The sequence below is a fragment of the Oncorhynchus nerka genome, linkage group LG25 (genome assembly GCF_034236695.1).
Source record: "Oncorhynchus nerka isolate Pitt River linkage group LG25, Oner_Uvic_2.0, whole genome shotgun sequence".
NCBI lineage: Eukaryota > Metazoa > Chordata > Actinopteri > Salmoniformes > Salmonidae > Oncorhynchus > Oncorhynchus nerka.
This window is the reverse complement of record NC_088420.1, coordinates 16,896,099-16,913,476: the sequence shown is the minus strand read 5'-3', so window position 1 is coordinate 16,913,476 and position 17,378 is coordinate 16,896,099. Positions and strand designations below refer to the sequence as shown.

The 17,378-nt window shown below is 43.1% G+C and overlaps 1 protein-coding gene across 1 annotated transcript in view; it reads left to right on the top strand.

The window, feature by feature from the left end:
* The window catches only part of LOC115122962 (ephrin-A2-like), a 318,282-nt gene extending 314,872 nt beyond the window's left edge, over nucleotides 1–3,410 (top strand). Inside the window, exon 4 of the mRNA XM_065009965.1 lies at nucleotides 2,208–3,410. Coding sequence (XP_064866037.1) covers nucleotides 2,208–2,335 — 128 coding nt within the window. The 3' untranslated portion in view covers nucleotides 2,336–3,410. The remainder of the gene's footprint in view (nucleotides 1–2,207) is intronic.
* The last annotated feature ends 13,968 nt before the right edge of the window (nucleotides 3,411–17,378 follow it).

Genomic DNA, 17,378 nt, shown 5'->3' with positions numbered 1-17,378 from the left:
TGGTCGTGTCGTTCCGTTATCTCTGTATAATTGCGAATAAACATGTTAGAGGTGATCAATTTCCCACGGCAGTTAAAAAACAATGACATGATCATTGAAAATCACACAGTCTGTCCATTATGGAACGTCTCCATTGTCCTTTTCTTTTGTTGCCATGGCATTTTAGCATGATAGCATTTTTGTTTCTGTTGTTTTTGTTGCTCCTTATGTGTTATAGTGTAATTGCATCACAAGTTTTATTGTTTGAACATACAATTACATTATATACGGTATGTAAACATCGTAATAAATATGAATCCTATAGGGAATCCTATGCTATAGGCACATTTCAATGACCTTAGCATCTATAATAAATAGTACACTGTTGAAAGTAAACAGGAAGAATAGTCCAGTGACTAATGATGGATTGTTATATTGACATGGTTACGAGCTCTGGCTCTTTAATGTGCACCGCTCTCTCTGAATATCTGGAGGAGAAACGCATTTATTGGATTCCGGGATTAAGTCGGGATTTAAAAAAAGATGTATTTGACCTTTATTTAACTAGGTAAGTCAGTTAAGAACACATTCTTATTTACAATGACGGCCTAGGAACAGTGGGTTAACTGCCTTGTTCAGGGGCAGAACGACAGATGTTTACCTTGTCAGCTCAGGGTTTCGATCTAGCAACTTTTCGGTTGTTAGTCCAATGCTCTAACCACTAGGCTCTTGCCGCCCCAATTCACAGGTAGATTTCGGTGTGGAAGTTGGCTGGACGGATCCTGTGTGGGTTGGAGATTGTGAAATATATATATGTATATGTGTGTGCATATTTACAATTGCAGTATGGTGGAGAATGTGGGGACCTTTCTGTTAAAGGCCTTTATTATACAAAACAACCAGGCCTAGCCTCAATCCAGCCTCTGCCCAAACCCTTAGAATTCCTTTCCCTAAGTCTGCTATGTGTTTATTGTCAACTGCTCTGAGAGGGTCCAATCCTAATCTTGTTTGGAAGACCGGGGTTAACCTTGGTTTTTCCCAGAACCCCCCCCTTTTTTAATGTATTTTGGGGGAATGGAAACGGCCAACTCTTTTATATTTAGTCAGGTATTCCAGAATCAGAAAGCTGTTCCTCATGGCAGCTGTAAGGAGAGGGAGTTGAGGTGTTTTAACATTAAATAGGCCAGTACCGAGTACCTTTTAAGACACCGTGAGCCTCACACCTCAACTCTCCTGGAGTCAGCCCCGCCCACTGTTTGATTGTCTGTCTCTCTATGGGTGTGACTCGTGTCTTCAAGACTAGTCTCCCAGTGCAGACCTGTCAACAACATGTAGCGCTTCTCACTCTGCCCGTGTCAACGTTGGAGATGACAGTGAAAGTGGGAGGTGTAAACATCACACGTGTATGTATGACTATTGTCAGAGCATATCTGGGTCACGGGGAAGAAAAGAACCAAAAGGCGTCAATGTAGGCTTTGCCAGTGTTTGCTTTTGACAAAGCCCAGATATAGCCAGATTGAAACTGCACAAGGATTTGACTGTATTAGATTGTTAGATTGCAACCTGTTTGAAGCATAACCTCTGTCTGTCTGTCTGTCTGTCTCTCTCTCTATCTCTCTCTGTCTGTTTCTCTCTCTATCTCTCTCTGTCTGTCTGTCTCTCTCTCTATCTCTCTCTGTCTGTCTGTCTCTCTCTCTATCTCTCTCTGTCTGTCTGTCTCTCTCTCTATCTCTCTCTGTCTGTCTGTCTCTCTCTCTATCTCTCTCTCTATCTCTCTCTGTCTGTCTGTCTCTCTCTCTATCTATCTCTGTCTGTCTGTCTCTCTCTCTATCTCTCTCTGTCTGTCTGTCTGTCTCTCTATCTCTCTCTGTCTGTCTGTCTCTCTCTCTATCTCTCGCTGTCTGTCCCTCTCTTTCTCTCTACCTCTCTGTCTCTGTCTCTGTCTCTGTCTCTCTCTATCTCTCTCTGTCTGTCTGTCTCTCTCTCTATCTCTCTCTACCTCTGTCTCTGTCTCTGTCTCTCTCTATCTCTCTCTGTCTGTCTGTCTCTCTCTCTATCTCTCTCTGTCTGTCTGTCTCTCTCTCTGTCCCTCTCTTTCTCTCTACCTCTCTGTCTGTCTGTCTCTCTCTCTATCTCTCTCTGTCTGTCCCTCTCTTTCTCTCTACCTCTCTGTCTCTGTCTCTGTCTCTGTCTCTCTCTCTCTCTCTCTCTCTCTCTCTCTCTTTCAGATGACTCAGTGTATGAGTCCCCAGAGCCCTTCCTGACAGACGACAGCACCGGTGGCTGTTGCGTGGCCGCCCCCTGCCTCTCCCTCATGCTGGCCATGCTGCTCACGCTTCTCCTGTCCTCATCATAACATCTTGGGCCCGCCAGCCTTACCCCCCTTGAAACAGCCCCCCACCCGACTTCCCATCAAATCTTGCGCCTCTGCCCCCTGCGAGGAGACATGCCTCTTCCACACACCCTCTCCCCGCGCCTGTCCTCTCTTCCTCCCATATCAGTCTACTCTCACCCTCAACCCCTCGATATGCACCATCTGGACACTGTAAACTCATACTGCCCCTCCCTCAGAACCCTCCAACTCCTCAGCGTAACCCTTGCTTCATGACCTCTGGCTTCTGACCCTCAGCTTACAGCTCAAGTCCAGGTGGCGATAAAGTGGAGTAGTCCTGGGGACCAGGAAGGAGTCGCTTAAAGACAAAAAGGAGTCCCTTAAATGCAGGAAGGAGTCCCTTAAAGGCAGGAAGGAGTTCCTTAAAGTCTTTACAAAAACAGCCTCCCAGCTGCAGAGGAGCGCTGGGATGTGCAAGAAATGGATGGGGTTTTGAACCGAACTGAGCACAAACTCCCCTCCTACGTGTCTAGATGGTCGACAGTGACTGTTGACGTCGACAGTGACGTCTTCTCCACTTAAGAACCCTCTCATGTGCATCTTCATCTTCGGACTGTTTGCATTTCTCTTTGAGTCTTTGTGCTTTGATTATGCTCAGTAATGTCCCACTTGTACATGTTCATTCTGTTACAGTGTATTATACAGTAGTATATTACTTTGTCACGTTGGCTCCTGTGGTGATAGATCATAGGTGAACCTTCTCTCTCTCTCTCTCTCTCTCTCTCTCTCTTCTTGTGTGTCTCTGACCAGTCTCTCTCTCTCTCTCTTCTTGTGTGTCTCTGACCAGTCTCTCTCTCTCTCTCTTCTTGTGTGTCTCTGACCAGTCTCTCTCTCTCTCTCTTCTTGTGTGTCTCTGACCAGTCTCTCTCTCTCTCTCTTCTTGTGTGTCTCTGACCAGTCTCTCTCTCTCTTCTTGTGTGTCTCTGACCAGTCTCTCTCTCTCTCTCTCTCTCTCTCTCTCTCTCTCTCTCTCTCTTCTTGTGTGTCTCTGACCAGTCTCTCTCTCTCTCTTCTTGTGTGTCTCTGACCAGTCTCTCTGTGTGTCTCTGACCAGTCTCTCTTCTTGTGTGTCTCTGACCAGTCTCTCTCTCTCTCTCTCTCTCTCTCTTCTTGTGCGTCTCTGACCAGTCTCTCTCTCTCTCTTCTTGTGTGTCTCTGACCAGTCTCTCTCTCTCTCTTCTTGTGTCTCTGACCAGTCTCTGTGTGTCTCTGACCAGTCTCTCTCTCTCCTCTTCTTGTGTGTCTCTGACCAGTCTCTCTCTCTCTTCTTGTGTGTCTCTGACCAGTCTCTCTCTCTCTCTCTCTTCTTGTGTCTCTGACCAGTCTCTCTCTCTCTCTCTTTGTGACTCTGACCAGTCTCTCCTCTCTTTCTCTCTCTCTCTCTCTCTCTCTCTCTCTCTCTCTCTCTCTCTCTCTCTCTCTCTCTCTTCTTGTGTGTCTCTGACCAGTCTCTCTCTCTCTCTCTCTTCTTGTGTGTCTCTGACCAGTCTCTCTCTCTCTCTCTTCTTGTGTGACTCTGACCAGTCTCTCTTGCTCTCTCTCTCTCTCTCTCTCTCTTGTGTGTCTCTGACCAGTCTCTCTCTCTCTTCTTGTATGTCTCTGACCAGTCTCTCTCTCTCTCTCCCTCTCTCTCTCTCTCAATTCAATACAATTCAATTCAAGGGCTTTATTGGCATGGGAAACATGTGTTAACATTGCCAAAGCAAGTGAGGTAGATAATATATAAAGTGAATATATCAAGTGAAAAACAATAAAAATTAACAGTAAGCATTACACACATCTCTCTCTCTCTCTCTCTCTCTCTCTCTCTCTCTCTCTCTCTCTCTCTCTCTCTTCTTGTGTGTCTCTGACCAGTCTCTCTCTCTTCTTGTATTTCTCTGACCAGTCTCTCTCTCTCTCTCTCTCTCTCTCTCTCTCTCTCTCTCTCTCTCTCTCTTCTTGTGTGACTCTGACCAGTCTCTCTTGCTCTCTCTCTCTCTCTCTCTCTCTCTCTCTCTCTCTCTCTCTCTCTCTCTCTCTCTTCTTGTGTGTCTCTGACCAGTCTCTCTCTCTCTTCTTGTATGTCTCTGACCAGTCTCTCTCTCTCTCTCTCTCTCTCTCTCTCTCTCTCTCTCTCTCTCTCTCAATTCAATTCAATTCAATTCAAGGGCTTTATTGGCATGGGAAACATGTGTTAACATTGCCAAAGCAAGTGAGGTAGATAATATATAAAGTGAATATATCAAGTGAAAAACAATAAAAAAAATAACAGTAAGCATTACACACATCTCTCTCTCTCTCTCTCTCTCTCTCTCTCTCTCTTCTTGTGTGTCTCTGACCAGTTTCTAACATCTTTGTAATTTCTAGCAGTAGCGTCCCAGAGTAGATGAGGACCTTTTCTGTAAATCTGCCAAAGACACTTGTTTAACTTTTATACCGGGAGAACAGGGGGGTGGGACGGCGCTGTCATGGCTCTCCAACAAGGTCGTAAGCAGCCATAGACCTCTGTGTAGACCCTCTGAAACATGCTATGGGGGTCCCATCACAGACAGGGCAGTGTAGATTTTTTAAAAAGAGGATCTTTTTGTTATACAAAAAAATGTTATGTAAAAACAAACAAATGAACCTTTTCAAAAATTGCCTTTTTCCACTGGTGCTGAATTCAATATGAGTCTCTCCATCTCATGCTGCGGTGCTTTACCCCTCTTCTCTCTCTCTTCTCCCCCTCATCTCTTTACCCCTCCTCTCTCTTTCTCTCTCTACCCATCTTCTCTCTCTCTCTACCCCTCTTCTCTCTCTCTTTCTCTCTCTCTACCCCTCTCTCTACCCCTCTCTCTCTCTACCCCTCATCTCTTTCTCTACCCCTCCCTCTTCTCTCTCTCTCTCTCTCTCTCTCTCTACCCCTCTTCTCTTTCTCTCCCTCTCTCCCTCTCTCTCTCTCTCTCTCTCTCTTTCTCTCTCTCTCTCTTTATCTACCCTCATCTCTCTCCCTCTCTTTCTCTCATTCTCTATAACCCCTTCTATCTCACTCTCTCTCATTTGCTCTACCCTCTCTCTCTGTCTCATTCTCTGCCCCCTCTCTCTCTCTGTCTCTCATGCTCTGAATGTGAGGTTTTCGCTGTATGACACATGCCCATTGCTATGTCAGGTCCTCTTGTCTGAGTCCCAGTACTAAGGCTGTTGACCGCTGGGTCATTGTGGAGACTGAGGGTCTGTCATCACGAGGGGAATGGACAATGTGAGATCCCCATGTATTGTGCAACACTAAGGGGCCAGACCTCCATGTACACTTAAAGGTGATGGAAAGGGAGCCAGACCTCCATGTACACTTAAAGGGGACGGAAAGGGAGCCAGACCTCCATGTACACTTAAAGGGGATGGAAAGGGAGCCAGACCTCCATGTACACTTAAAGGGGACGGAAAGGGAGCCAGACCTCCATGTACACTTAAAGGGGACGGAAAGGGAGCCATACCTCCATGTACACTTAAAGGGGATGGAAAGGGAGCCAGACCTCCATGTACACTTAAAGGGGACGGAAAGGGAGCCAGACCTCCATGTACACTTAAAGGGGACGGAAAGGGAGCCAGACCTCCATGTAAACTTAAAGGGGACGGAAAGGGAGCCAGACCTCCATGTACACTTAAAGGGGATGGAAAGGGAGCCAGACCTCCATGTACACTTAAAGGGGATGGAAAGGGAGCCAGACCTCCATGTACACTTAAAGGGGACGGAAAGGGAGCCAGGCCTCCATGTACACTTAAAGGGGATGGAAAGGGAGCCAGACCTCCATGTACACTTAAAGGGGACGGAAAGGGAGCCAGACCTCCATGTACACTTAAAGGAGATGGAAATGGCCCCAAAAAAACTCCAGCGGGAGTTTGGAATCTCAGATGCACTTCCGCTTTTCAAAATGGACTTTTCCGTTTCACTAAAAAAGACTGGGGGACTGAAGTGTATGAGAGTAATGTTGTGGCTTTGTGATAGAACACTCCTCTCCCCGGTCATGACCGGCCATTTACAGAGAGCTGGCCGAGAACATCCGAATGAACGCAGAGATAAACTACATTTCAGAGAAAAGTGAGCTAAATGTGAGCTAAATACAACTTTTATATTTGACTTTATTCCATGTTATTTCTTACTTTACTTTTCAAAGAGGCAGCAGAAGTTATTCATATGTGAAATGAAATTATATTGTAGACCCTTGAAATATTAGAGCGACGAGGGTACCAGTCTCTGCAGCCAAACAGAGAATCAGCCGTTTGCTATTGTTGTTGTTGTTTTCCTGCTTGTATCACAATGCATTCTGGTACTTGTAGTCCTGTAATGCTTTTGTTTTTTAAATGTGAAGAACATGGTGTGGTTATCAGATCAATTTATTTTTAGTTGGTTTTAATGTGGATAAAACATGTTTGGATTTCATATGAAATGTTCTTGTTTTGGCAAAGGAAAGTTATGGGAAAAAATGGGAAAAACACAAATAAAGCTTTTTGTCTATAGCGGATATAGCTCTGGTTTACAGTGTGACATTTCTATACTGTAGGCTACAGAGTGAATACATCGTCAAAGTATTCTGAACTGCTGTTTCAATCAAACATGCGCTCTCGGACGTTGTTTGCAGTGTCTTTACCTAAACTAAATTGCAGTCTAATGTTGATAAGCCAATTTGGTAAAAATAATGTCTGCATATGGATTCAAAAATATATATATATGTATATATATATTTATATATTTACATTTTATTAATGGGCACTTGTTAAAAAAACAATTCTCTTCCCTGTGATGCATGACAATAACAAAGATTACGCCTCAGATAAAACCTATTTTAGTCAAAGCATGGACTTTCAGACCTGTGACAACTGACTTCTAGTGAGTGATCAGAGGGAAGATCATTTCAGGAATGTATCTGTCAGTGTTTAATCATTTAACAAATACAACTTCCACTAAAAGTGGCCTCTTTGATTTTGGCTTTAAAATCTCAATCACTTTCCCAAGAGCTGCTGTGACTGGTGTAGGATTGACTCATCTCTCTCAAAGAGACTAGAGAGAGCTTTCTATATCTCATGAAATCAACTGTCCTGGAGGAATATGCAAATGCCTTTGGGGGGTTTATAGATTGATAAATACTTTGCCATGATTCAAGTTCCCTCAAATGACACAAGTTCCCTCAAATGATTCAAGTTCCCTCAAATGCCTTAAATCATAACAACTTCACTCTTTAAAAAAAGGGTTCCTGAAAGGGTTCTTCGGCTGTCCCCATAGGATAACCCTTTTGGGTTTCATGTAGAACCCTCTGTAGAAATGGTTCTTCATGGAACCCAAAAGAGTTCTACCTGGAACCAAAAGGGTTCTTCAAAGGGCTCTCTTATTGGGACAGCCGAAGAACCATTTTAGGTTCTAGATAGCACCTTTTTTCTAAGAGTGTAATATATGCTATAATATAATACAAGCAAATAGTTAATGAAATCAAATCAAATCAAATTGTATTTGTCACATACACAGAATACATCAGGTGTAGACTTTACCTTGAAACGCTTGCTTACGAGCCCTTCCCAACAATGCAGAGTTAATAAATTATATAAAAAGAAAAATAGTGACACAAGAGGAATAAAATACACAAGAATGGAGGTATATACAGGTATTGTAGTACCAGTACCAGATAAATGTGCAGAGGTATGAGGTACTTGAGCCAAATATGTACATGAAGGCAGGGTAAAGTGACTAGGCATCAGGATAGATAATAATAAGGTATTTGAGGTAGATATGTACATGAAGGCAGGGTAAAGTGACTAGGCATCAGAGTAGATAATAATAAGGTACTTGAGCCAGATATGTACATGAAGGCAGGGTAAAGTGACTAGGCATCAGGATAGATAATAATAAGGTACTTGAGCCAGATATGTAGATGAAGGCAGGGTAAAGTGACAAGTCATCAGGATAGATAATAATAAGGTATTTGAGGTAGATATGTACATGAAGGCAGGGTAAAGTGACTAGTCATCAGGATAGATAATAATAAGGTATTTGAGGTAGATATGTACATGAAGGCAGGGTAAAGTGACTAGTCATCAGGATAGATAATAATAAGGTATTTGAGGTAGATATGTACATGAAGGCAGGGTAAAGTGACTAGTCATCAGGATAGATAATAATAAGGTATTTGAGGTAGATATGTACATGAAGGCAGGGTAAAGTGACTAGTCATCAGGATAGATAATAATAAGGTATTTGAGGTAGATATGTACATGAAGGCAGGGTAAAGTGACTAGACATCAGGATAGATAATAATAAGGTATTTGAGGTAGATATGTACATGAAGGCAGGGTAAAGTGACTAGTCATCAGGATAGATAATAATAAGGTATTTGAGGTAGATATGTACATGAAGGCAGGGTAAAGTGACTAGTCATCAGGATAGATAATAATAAGGTATTTGAGGTAGATATGTACATGAAGGCAGGGTAAAGTGACTAGTCATCAGGATAGATAATAATAAGGTATTTGAGGTAGATATGTACATGAAGGCAGGGTAAAGTGACTAGTCATCAGGATAGATAATAATAAGGTATTTGAGGTAGATATGTACATGAAGGCAGGGTAAAGTGACTAGTCATCAGGATAGATAATAATAAGGTATTTGAGGTAGATATGTACATGAAGGCAGGGTAAAGTGACTAGTCATCAGGATAGATAATAATAAGGTATTTGAGGTAGATATGTACATGAAGGCAGGGTAAAGTGACTAGTCATCAGGATAGATAATAATAAGGTATTTGAGGTAGATATGTACATGAAGGCAGGGTAAAGTGACTAGTCATCAGGATAGATAATAATAAGGTATTTGAGGTAGATATGTACATGAAGGCAGGGTAAAGTGACTAGTCATCAGGATAGGTAATAATAAGGTATTTGAGGTAGATATGTACATGAAGGCAGGGTAAAGTGACTAGTCATCAGGATAGGTAATAATAGGAGTAAAATAAAGAACAGAGTAGCAGCAGCAAATGAGTGCAAAAGTGTGTGTGTATATATGTATATATAGTCTTGTGAGTGTGTGTGTGTGTGTGTGTGTGTGTGTGTGTGTGTGTGTGTGTGTGTGTGTGTGTGTATGTATATATAGTCTTGTGAGTGTGTGTGTATGTATATATAGTCTTGTGAGTGTGTGTGTGTGTGTGTGTGCGTGTGTGCGTGCGTGCGTGTGTGCGTGTGTGTACATATGTATATATAGTCTTGTGAGTGTGCACAGTCATTGCAAGATGGGGTCAGCGCAGATAGTCCAGGTAACCATTTAATTCAATATTTACCAGTCTTACAACTTGGGGGTAGAAGCTGTCTTGGAGCTTGCTGGTCCGAGAACTGATGCTCCGGTACTGTTTGCCGGGACGGTAGCAGAGTGAACAGTCTATGGGTTGGGTGGCTAGAATCTTTTGCAATTGTTTGGGCCTTCCTCTGACAACGCCTGATATAGAGGTCCTGGATGGCAGGGAGCTCAGCCCCATTGATGTACTGGGCTGTCCGTACCACCCTCTGTAGCGCTTTGCGAGCGAGGGCAGTGCATTTGCCACACTAAGCGGTGATGCAACCAGACAAGATGCTCTCAATGGTGCAGCTGTATAACTTTTTGAGGGCACGAGGGCCTTTGCCAAATCTTTTTAGCCTCCTGTAGGGGAAGAGATGCTGTCGTGCCCTCTTCACGACTGTGCGGGTGTGTGTGGACCATGTTAAGTCCTTAGGGATGTGGATGCCAAGGAACTTGAAGCTCTCAACCTGCTCCACTACAGCCCCATCGATGTTGATAGGGGCGTGCTCTCCTCTCTTTCTCCTGTATACCACGATCAGCTCCTAGGTCTTACTGACGTTGAGGAAGCGGATGTTGTCCTGGCACCACACTGCCAAGTCTCTGACCTCCTCGGTGTAGGCTGTGTCATCGCAGTCGTGATCACACCTACCAAACCAAATCAAAATCAAATTGTATTTGTCACATGCGCCGAATACAACAAGTGTAGACTTTACAGTGAAATGATTATTTACAAGCCATTAACCAACAATGTAGTTTTAAGAAAAATAGGTATTAACTAAAAAATAGATAAGTAAAAAATAAGAAATTAAAGTAACAAATAATTAATGAGCAGCAGTAAAATAACAATAGCGAGGCTGTATACAGGGGGTACCGGTACAGAGTCAATGTGTACCGGTTAGTCGAGGTAATATATACAGTTGAAGTCGGAAGTTTGCATACACTTAGATTGGAGTCCTTAAAACTCATTTTTCAACCACTCCACAAATGTCTTGTTAACAAGCTATAGTTTTGGCAAGTCGGTTAGGACATCTACTTTGTGCATGACACAAGTCAATGTTCCAATAATTGTTTACAGAAAGATTATTTCACTTATAATTCACTGTATCACAATTCCAGTGGGTCAAAAGTTTACATACACTAAGTTGACTGTGCCTTTAAACAGCTTGGAAAATTCCAGAAAATGATGTCATGGCTTTAGAAGCTTCTGATAGGCTAATTGGCATCATTTGAGTCAATTGGAGGTGTACCTGTGGATGTATTTCAAGGCCTACCTTCAAACTCAGTACCTCTTTGCTTGACATCATGGGTAAATCAAAAGAAATCAGTCAAAAATTGTAGACCTCCACATGTCTGGTTCATCCTCGGGAGCCTGAAGGTACCCCATTCATCTGTACAAACAATAGTACGCAAGTATAAACACCATGGGACCAATCAGTCATCATACCGCTCAGGTAGTAGATGCATTCGGTCTCCTAGAGATGAACGTACTTTGATGCGAAAAGTGCAAATCAATCCTAGAACAACAGCAAAAGACATTGTGAATATGCTGGAGGAAACAGGTACAAAAGTATCTATATCCACAGTAAAACTAATCCTATATTGACATAACCTGAAAGGCCGCTCAGCAAGGAGGAAGCCACTGCTCCAAAACCGCCATAAAAAAGCCAGACTACGCATGAGGACGAAGTTCGTACATTTTGGAGAAATGTCCTCTAACAAAAATAGAACTGTTTGGCCATAATGACCATCGTTATGTTTGGAGGAAAAAGGGGGAGGCTTGCAAGCCGAAGAACACCATCCCGTAATGCACAGGGATGGCAGCATCATGTTGTGGGGGTGCTTTGCTGCAGGAGGGACTGGTGCACTTCACAAAATAGATGGCATCATGAGGAGGGAAAATGATGTGGATATCTTGAAGCAACATCTCAAGACATCAGTCAGGAAGTTAAAGCTTGGTCGCAAATGGTTCTTCCAAATGGACAATGACCCCAAGCATACGGATAACAAAGTCAAGGTATTGGAGTGGCGATCACAAAGCCCTGACCTCAATCCCATAGAAAGTTTGTGGGAAGAATTGAAAAAGCGTGGAGGCCAACAAACCTGACTCAGTTACACCAGCTCTGTCAGGAGGAATGGGCCAAAATTCACCCAACTTATTTTGGGAAGCTTGTGGAAGGCTACCTGAAACAGTTGACCCAAGTTAAAAAATGTAAAGGCAATGCTACCAAATACTAATTGAGTGTATGTAAACGTCTGACCCACTGGGAATGTGATGAAAGAAATAAAAGCTGAAATAAATCATTCTCTCTACCATTATTCTGACATTTCACATTCTTAAAATAAAGTGGTGATCCTAACTGACCTAAGACAGGGAACTTTTACTAGGATTAAATGTCAGGAATTGTGAAAAACTGAGTTTTAATGTATTTGGGTAAGGCGTTTGTAAACTTCCGACTTCAACTGTACATGTAGGTAGAGTTAAAATTACTATGCATAGATAATAAACAGAGAATAGCAGCAGCGTAAAAAAGAGGGACAATGCAAATAGTCTGGGTAGCCATTTGATTAGCTGTTCAGCAGTCTTATGGCTTGGGGGTAGAAGCTGTTGAGAAGCCTTTTGGACCTAAACTTGGAGCTCCGGTACCGCCTTCTGTGCGGTAGCAGAGAGAACAGTCTATGACTAGGGTGGCTGGAGTCTTTGACCATTTTTTGGGCCTTCCTCTGACACCACCTGGTATAGAGGTCCTGGATGGCAGGAAGCTCTGCCCCAGTGATGTACTGGGCCTTCCTCTGACACCACCTGGTATAGAGGTCCTGGATGGCAGGAAGCTTGGCCCCAGTGATGTACTGGGCCGTACGCATTACCCTCTGTAGTGCCTTGCGGTCAGAGGCCAAGCAGTTGAACTTTTTGAGGATCTGAGGACCCAAATCTTTTCAGTCTCCTGAGGGGGAATAGGTTTTCTCGTGCCCTCTTTACGACTGTCTTGGTGTGCTTGGACCATGATAGTTTGTTGGTGATGTGTCAGCAGCAAACTTGATGATGGTGTTGGAGTCGGGCATGGACACGCAGTCATGGGTGAACAGGGAATACAGGAGGGGACACCCCTGAGAGGCCACCATGTCGAGGGTCAGCATAGTGCAGGTGTTGTTGCCTACCTTCACCACTTGGGGCCGGCCCGTCAGGAAGTTCAGGATAAAGTTGCAGAGACATACATAAAATATACTACAGTTCACTATAAAATACTACAGTACTTCCTAGAATTCTGTACTAAACTGTAGTATACTGTTGAATACTATACTACGGAATACTATTGAATACTGTAGAATACTATACTACACACTGTAGTATTCCTCAATCAAGTGTAGTACTTAGTACATAATTGTGTACTATACTGTAGAACACTACAGTCTGTAAAAACACTACATTTTAACTTTAGTAAATACTAATTTGAATTTGCATATACCCTACCTATTCTCCTCCCCCATATCCCAATGTGTGCCACTCGTAAGTGAGAAATCTACATGCCAAGTGCAGCTCATACAGTGCCTTTGGAAAGTATTTACATTTTGACATTTTCAAATTTTGTTATGTTACAGCCTTATTCTAAAATGGATTTAAAAAAAAAGAAATATCCTCAGCAATCTACACACAATAGCCCATAATGACAAAGCGACATTTTTGCAAATGTATTATAAATAAAAAACAGAAATACCTTATTCACATAAGTATTCAGACCCTTTGCTATGAGACTCGAAATTGAGCTCAGGTACATCCTGTTTCCATTGACCATCCTTGAGATGTTTCTACAAGTTGATTGGAGTCCACCTGTGGTAAACTCAATTGATTGGACATGATTTGGAAAGGCACACACCTGTCTATATAAGGTCCCACATTTGACAGTGCATATCAGAGCAAAAAACAAGCCATGAGGTCGAAGGAATTGTCCGTAGAGCTCCGAAACAGGATTGCATTGAGGCACAGAACTGTGGAAGGGTACCAATTTATGCAGCATTGAAGGTCCCCAAGAACACAGTGGCCTCCATCATTCTTAAATGGAAAAAGTTTGGAACCACCAAGACTCTTCCTAGAACTGGCCACCCTGCCAAACGGAGTCTTGGTTAAGGATATGTCCAAGAACCCTATGGTCACTCTGACAGAGCTCTAGAGTTCCTCTGTGGAGATGGGAGATCCTTCCAGAAGGACAACCTTCTCTGCAGAACTCCACCAATCAGGCCTTTAAGGTAGAGTGGCCAGATGGAAGCCACTCCTCAGTAAAAGGCACATGACAGCCCGTTTGGAGTTTGCCACAAGGCACTTGAAGACTCAGACCATGAGAAACAAGATTCTCTGATCTGATGAAAACAAGATTGAACTCTTTGGCCTGAACGTCAAGCGCCACATCTGGAGAAAACCTGGCACCATCCCTTCGGTGAAGCATGGTGGTGGCAGCATCATGCTGTGGGGAAGTTTTTCAGCGGCAGGGACAGGAAACTAGTCGGAATCAAGGCAAAGATGAACGGAGCAGTACAGAGAGATCCTTGATGAAAACCTGTTCCAGAGCGCTCAGGACCTCAGACTGGGGCGAAGGTTCACCTTACACCAGGACAATGACCCTAAGCACACATCCAAGACAATGCAGGAGTGGCTTTGGGACAAACCTCTGAATGTTCAGCCAGAGCCCGGAGTTGGGCCAGTCAGAGCCCGGAGTTGAGCTTGAGAGGATCTGCAGAGAAGAATGGGAGAAACTCCACAAATACAGATGTGCCAAGCTTGTAGTGTCATACCCAAGAAGACTCGATGCTGTAATCGCTGCCAAAGGTGCTTCAACAAAGTACTGAGTAAAGGGTCTGAATACTTATGTAACTGTAATATTTTCGGGGGGGTTCTTAAAAAAAAGTTTTTGCTTTGTCATTATGGAGTATTATGTTTAGATTAATGAGGGGGGAAAACGATTTAATCCATTTTAAAATAAGGTTGTAACATAACAAAATGTGGAAAAAGTCAAGGGGTCTGAATACTTTCCGAAGGCACTGTATTGTGTTCCCTACAGGTTATAGAAAAGAACAGAAGCTCTGAACTCTCCAATTAGAACACCTACCTATCTACAGATTATATCAAATGTGCTCTTTTAGTATTTCTTCAGTAGGTTTCCTCAAGTAGAAAGCCACCCAATTCTATGTTAACAATAATAAATAAAAAACACTTCTGTACAATAATATATACATTATACAATAATGTCCCCCAAAACACTACAGTAAATACTACAATATACTACACAAAACACTACAGTAATTACTGTAGTATAAACAAACCTTTTTTTACTTCAGTATTTATACTGTAAATACTACAGCATACCACAGTAAACACTACATTGAATACTATAGTATTCCTACATAGTACACACTATAGTATTTTTTCATGTGGGGAGGTGTTCAGTCCTAAGGTCCCCAGCTTGGTGATGAGCTTGAAGGGCATTATGGTGTTGAACACTGAGTGCAGTGCAATCGAGATTGCATCATCTGCGGATCTGTTGGGGCGGTATGCGAATTGGAGTGGATCCAGGTTGTCTGGGATGATGGTGTTGGTGTGTGTCATGACCAGACTTTCAAAGCACTTCCTAATTATAGATATGAATGCTACAGGGCGATAGTCATTTAGGCAGATTATCTTGGTGTTCTTGGGAACAGGAACAATGGTGGTCCGCTTGAAACATGTTGAGATTACAGACTGGGACGAGGAAAGTTTGAAAATATCCATGAAGACACTTGCCAGCTGGTCCGTGCATGCTTTGAGAACACGCCCTTGTATTCTGTCTTGCTTGTTTAAAAGTTTTACTCACATTGTCCACAGAGAGCGAGATCACATGGTCATCTGGAACAACAGGGGCTTTCATGCAAGACACGGTGTTGTATTCCTCGAAGCAGTGTTGTATTCCTTTGGGAGTTCTGCATCATTGGGCATGTCACGGCTTGGTTTACGTTTTGTAATCCATTATCGTCTGCAAGCCCTGCCTCATACGACAAGCGTTGGAGCTGGTGTAATAGGATTCCACCTTCTTTCTATTACTGTCCTTTTGCACGTTTGATGTCTCGTCGGAGGTCGTAGCATGCTTTCTTGTATGTGTCCATTTCTGTGTCCTCTTCCTTGTAAGCGGTAGCTCTAGCCTTTAGCCCATTGTGGATATTGCCTGGTTTGGATACGTTCGTATAGTCACTGTGGGGATGATGTCGTCTATACACACCCCTCCCCTTTTGGACTTGCCTGAGGACACTTTCATCTGATTGTGCCACTGCATGGAGAAACCACTGAGTTCTATGTACATAGTCATCCAGCTACGTCTCTGCAAGGCATATAATATTGCAGCTTTCAAGTCTCTCTGATAGGAGAATCTCAAATTAATCTCATCTATCTTATTCTCGAGTGACTGGGCATTTGCCAATAGAACCGAGGGGAGCGAGGGACAATATTCTCTTCATCTTAATCTCACCAGGATGTCGGCACGCCTGCAGGGTTTTGGTAGTCCATGAAACAAATGAAGGGGGGCCGGTATAAACAACAGAATGGAGTTGAAGTTAGATTTGAAGTCGAAATCAAGGTTAGTACTGTCACTGTCTACCTGAAGTCCAGAGGTGCTTGGCAGTCATGTGTGATAACAGTATGAACTTTTTGTACAAAAAAAGTAAAGAAAACATGAAAAACCGTCAGTAAATACCAAAGTCGGGTTGAACCCGTAAGATGTTGCCCTTCTCCGACAATGTCATCTTGCATCCCCATTAGAGCAGACTGACTCTACCTAATACCCAGCACTGGTCCCTCCATGATCTGACCCATTACTGTTCTGTCAGAGAAGATGGGAAGGACTGGAATGGTGGTTGTTAGAAAAGATGGTGGAGGAAATGGGGTTTGATAGCAGTGAATGCTACAGGTACCTCATGCCGAGGCAGAAACTGGTATCCTGGGGAGACTGATAAAGGGGAGATGGGATAATTGAGGGTGCATTGACATGGGGTTTCTCTACCATTTCTCGTATTTTTCCATTTCTACCCTGTAAATAGCTGGGTGTCTCTCGCTGCTATCTGTTTTCTGAAGCCTCCAGCCAGGTAATGGTGTTGGCAGAGAGTGAATAGAACAGAGGCATGACATTCTGCTTTGCACTTTCAATACACCCCAAGACAGTCACGTCTACATTAACCATTTACAAAGGACCATGCCATTACCCCTCATGCAACCTTTTCATACCATCTATAGACGTTGTGAATGTATCTCATGTGGGGTTCTGTGAGAATTAGATTTTTCTATAATAACTGTTTTATGAGGCCTATATTTTTTTCTCTCACAAAAGATACACACATGTATGACTCAAGCAAAAGTGTGAGTTACGAGCTCAAAGTTCAAAGCCTAGATTCAATCAGATCAAGTGTTAACCTGCAATAGCCAACACCCGCATAGCTGATGTTTTGGTGTCGGTGGTGTTACTGCGTTGGAGATGTCAGATTGGTGAGCAGCTGCTCTTGTCAAATTGAAAATCATTATTGATGGAAATAATGAGAGTTTCTATCAGCCTAATCAAGGTGTAGATTACATCACACATTCCAGTGTTCCAACTTGTAAACACAGCTGCTTACTAATGCAACTCCGTGCAGCCAATGGCAATGGTTGGGACAGCTATAATTCCGGGAGCTGCTTGTGGAGATGACAGCTCTAATGCAGTTCCACCTCGGACACCGTCA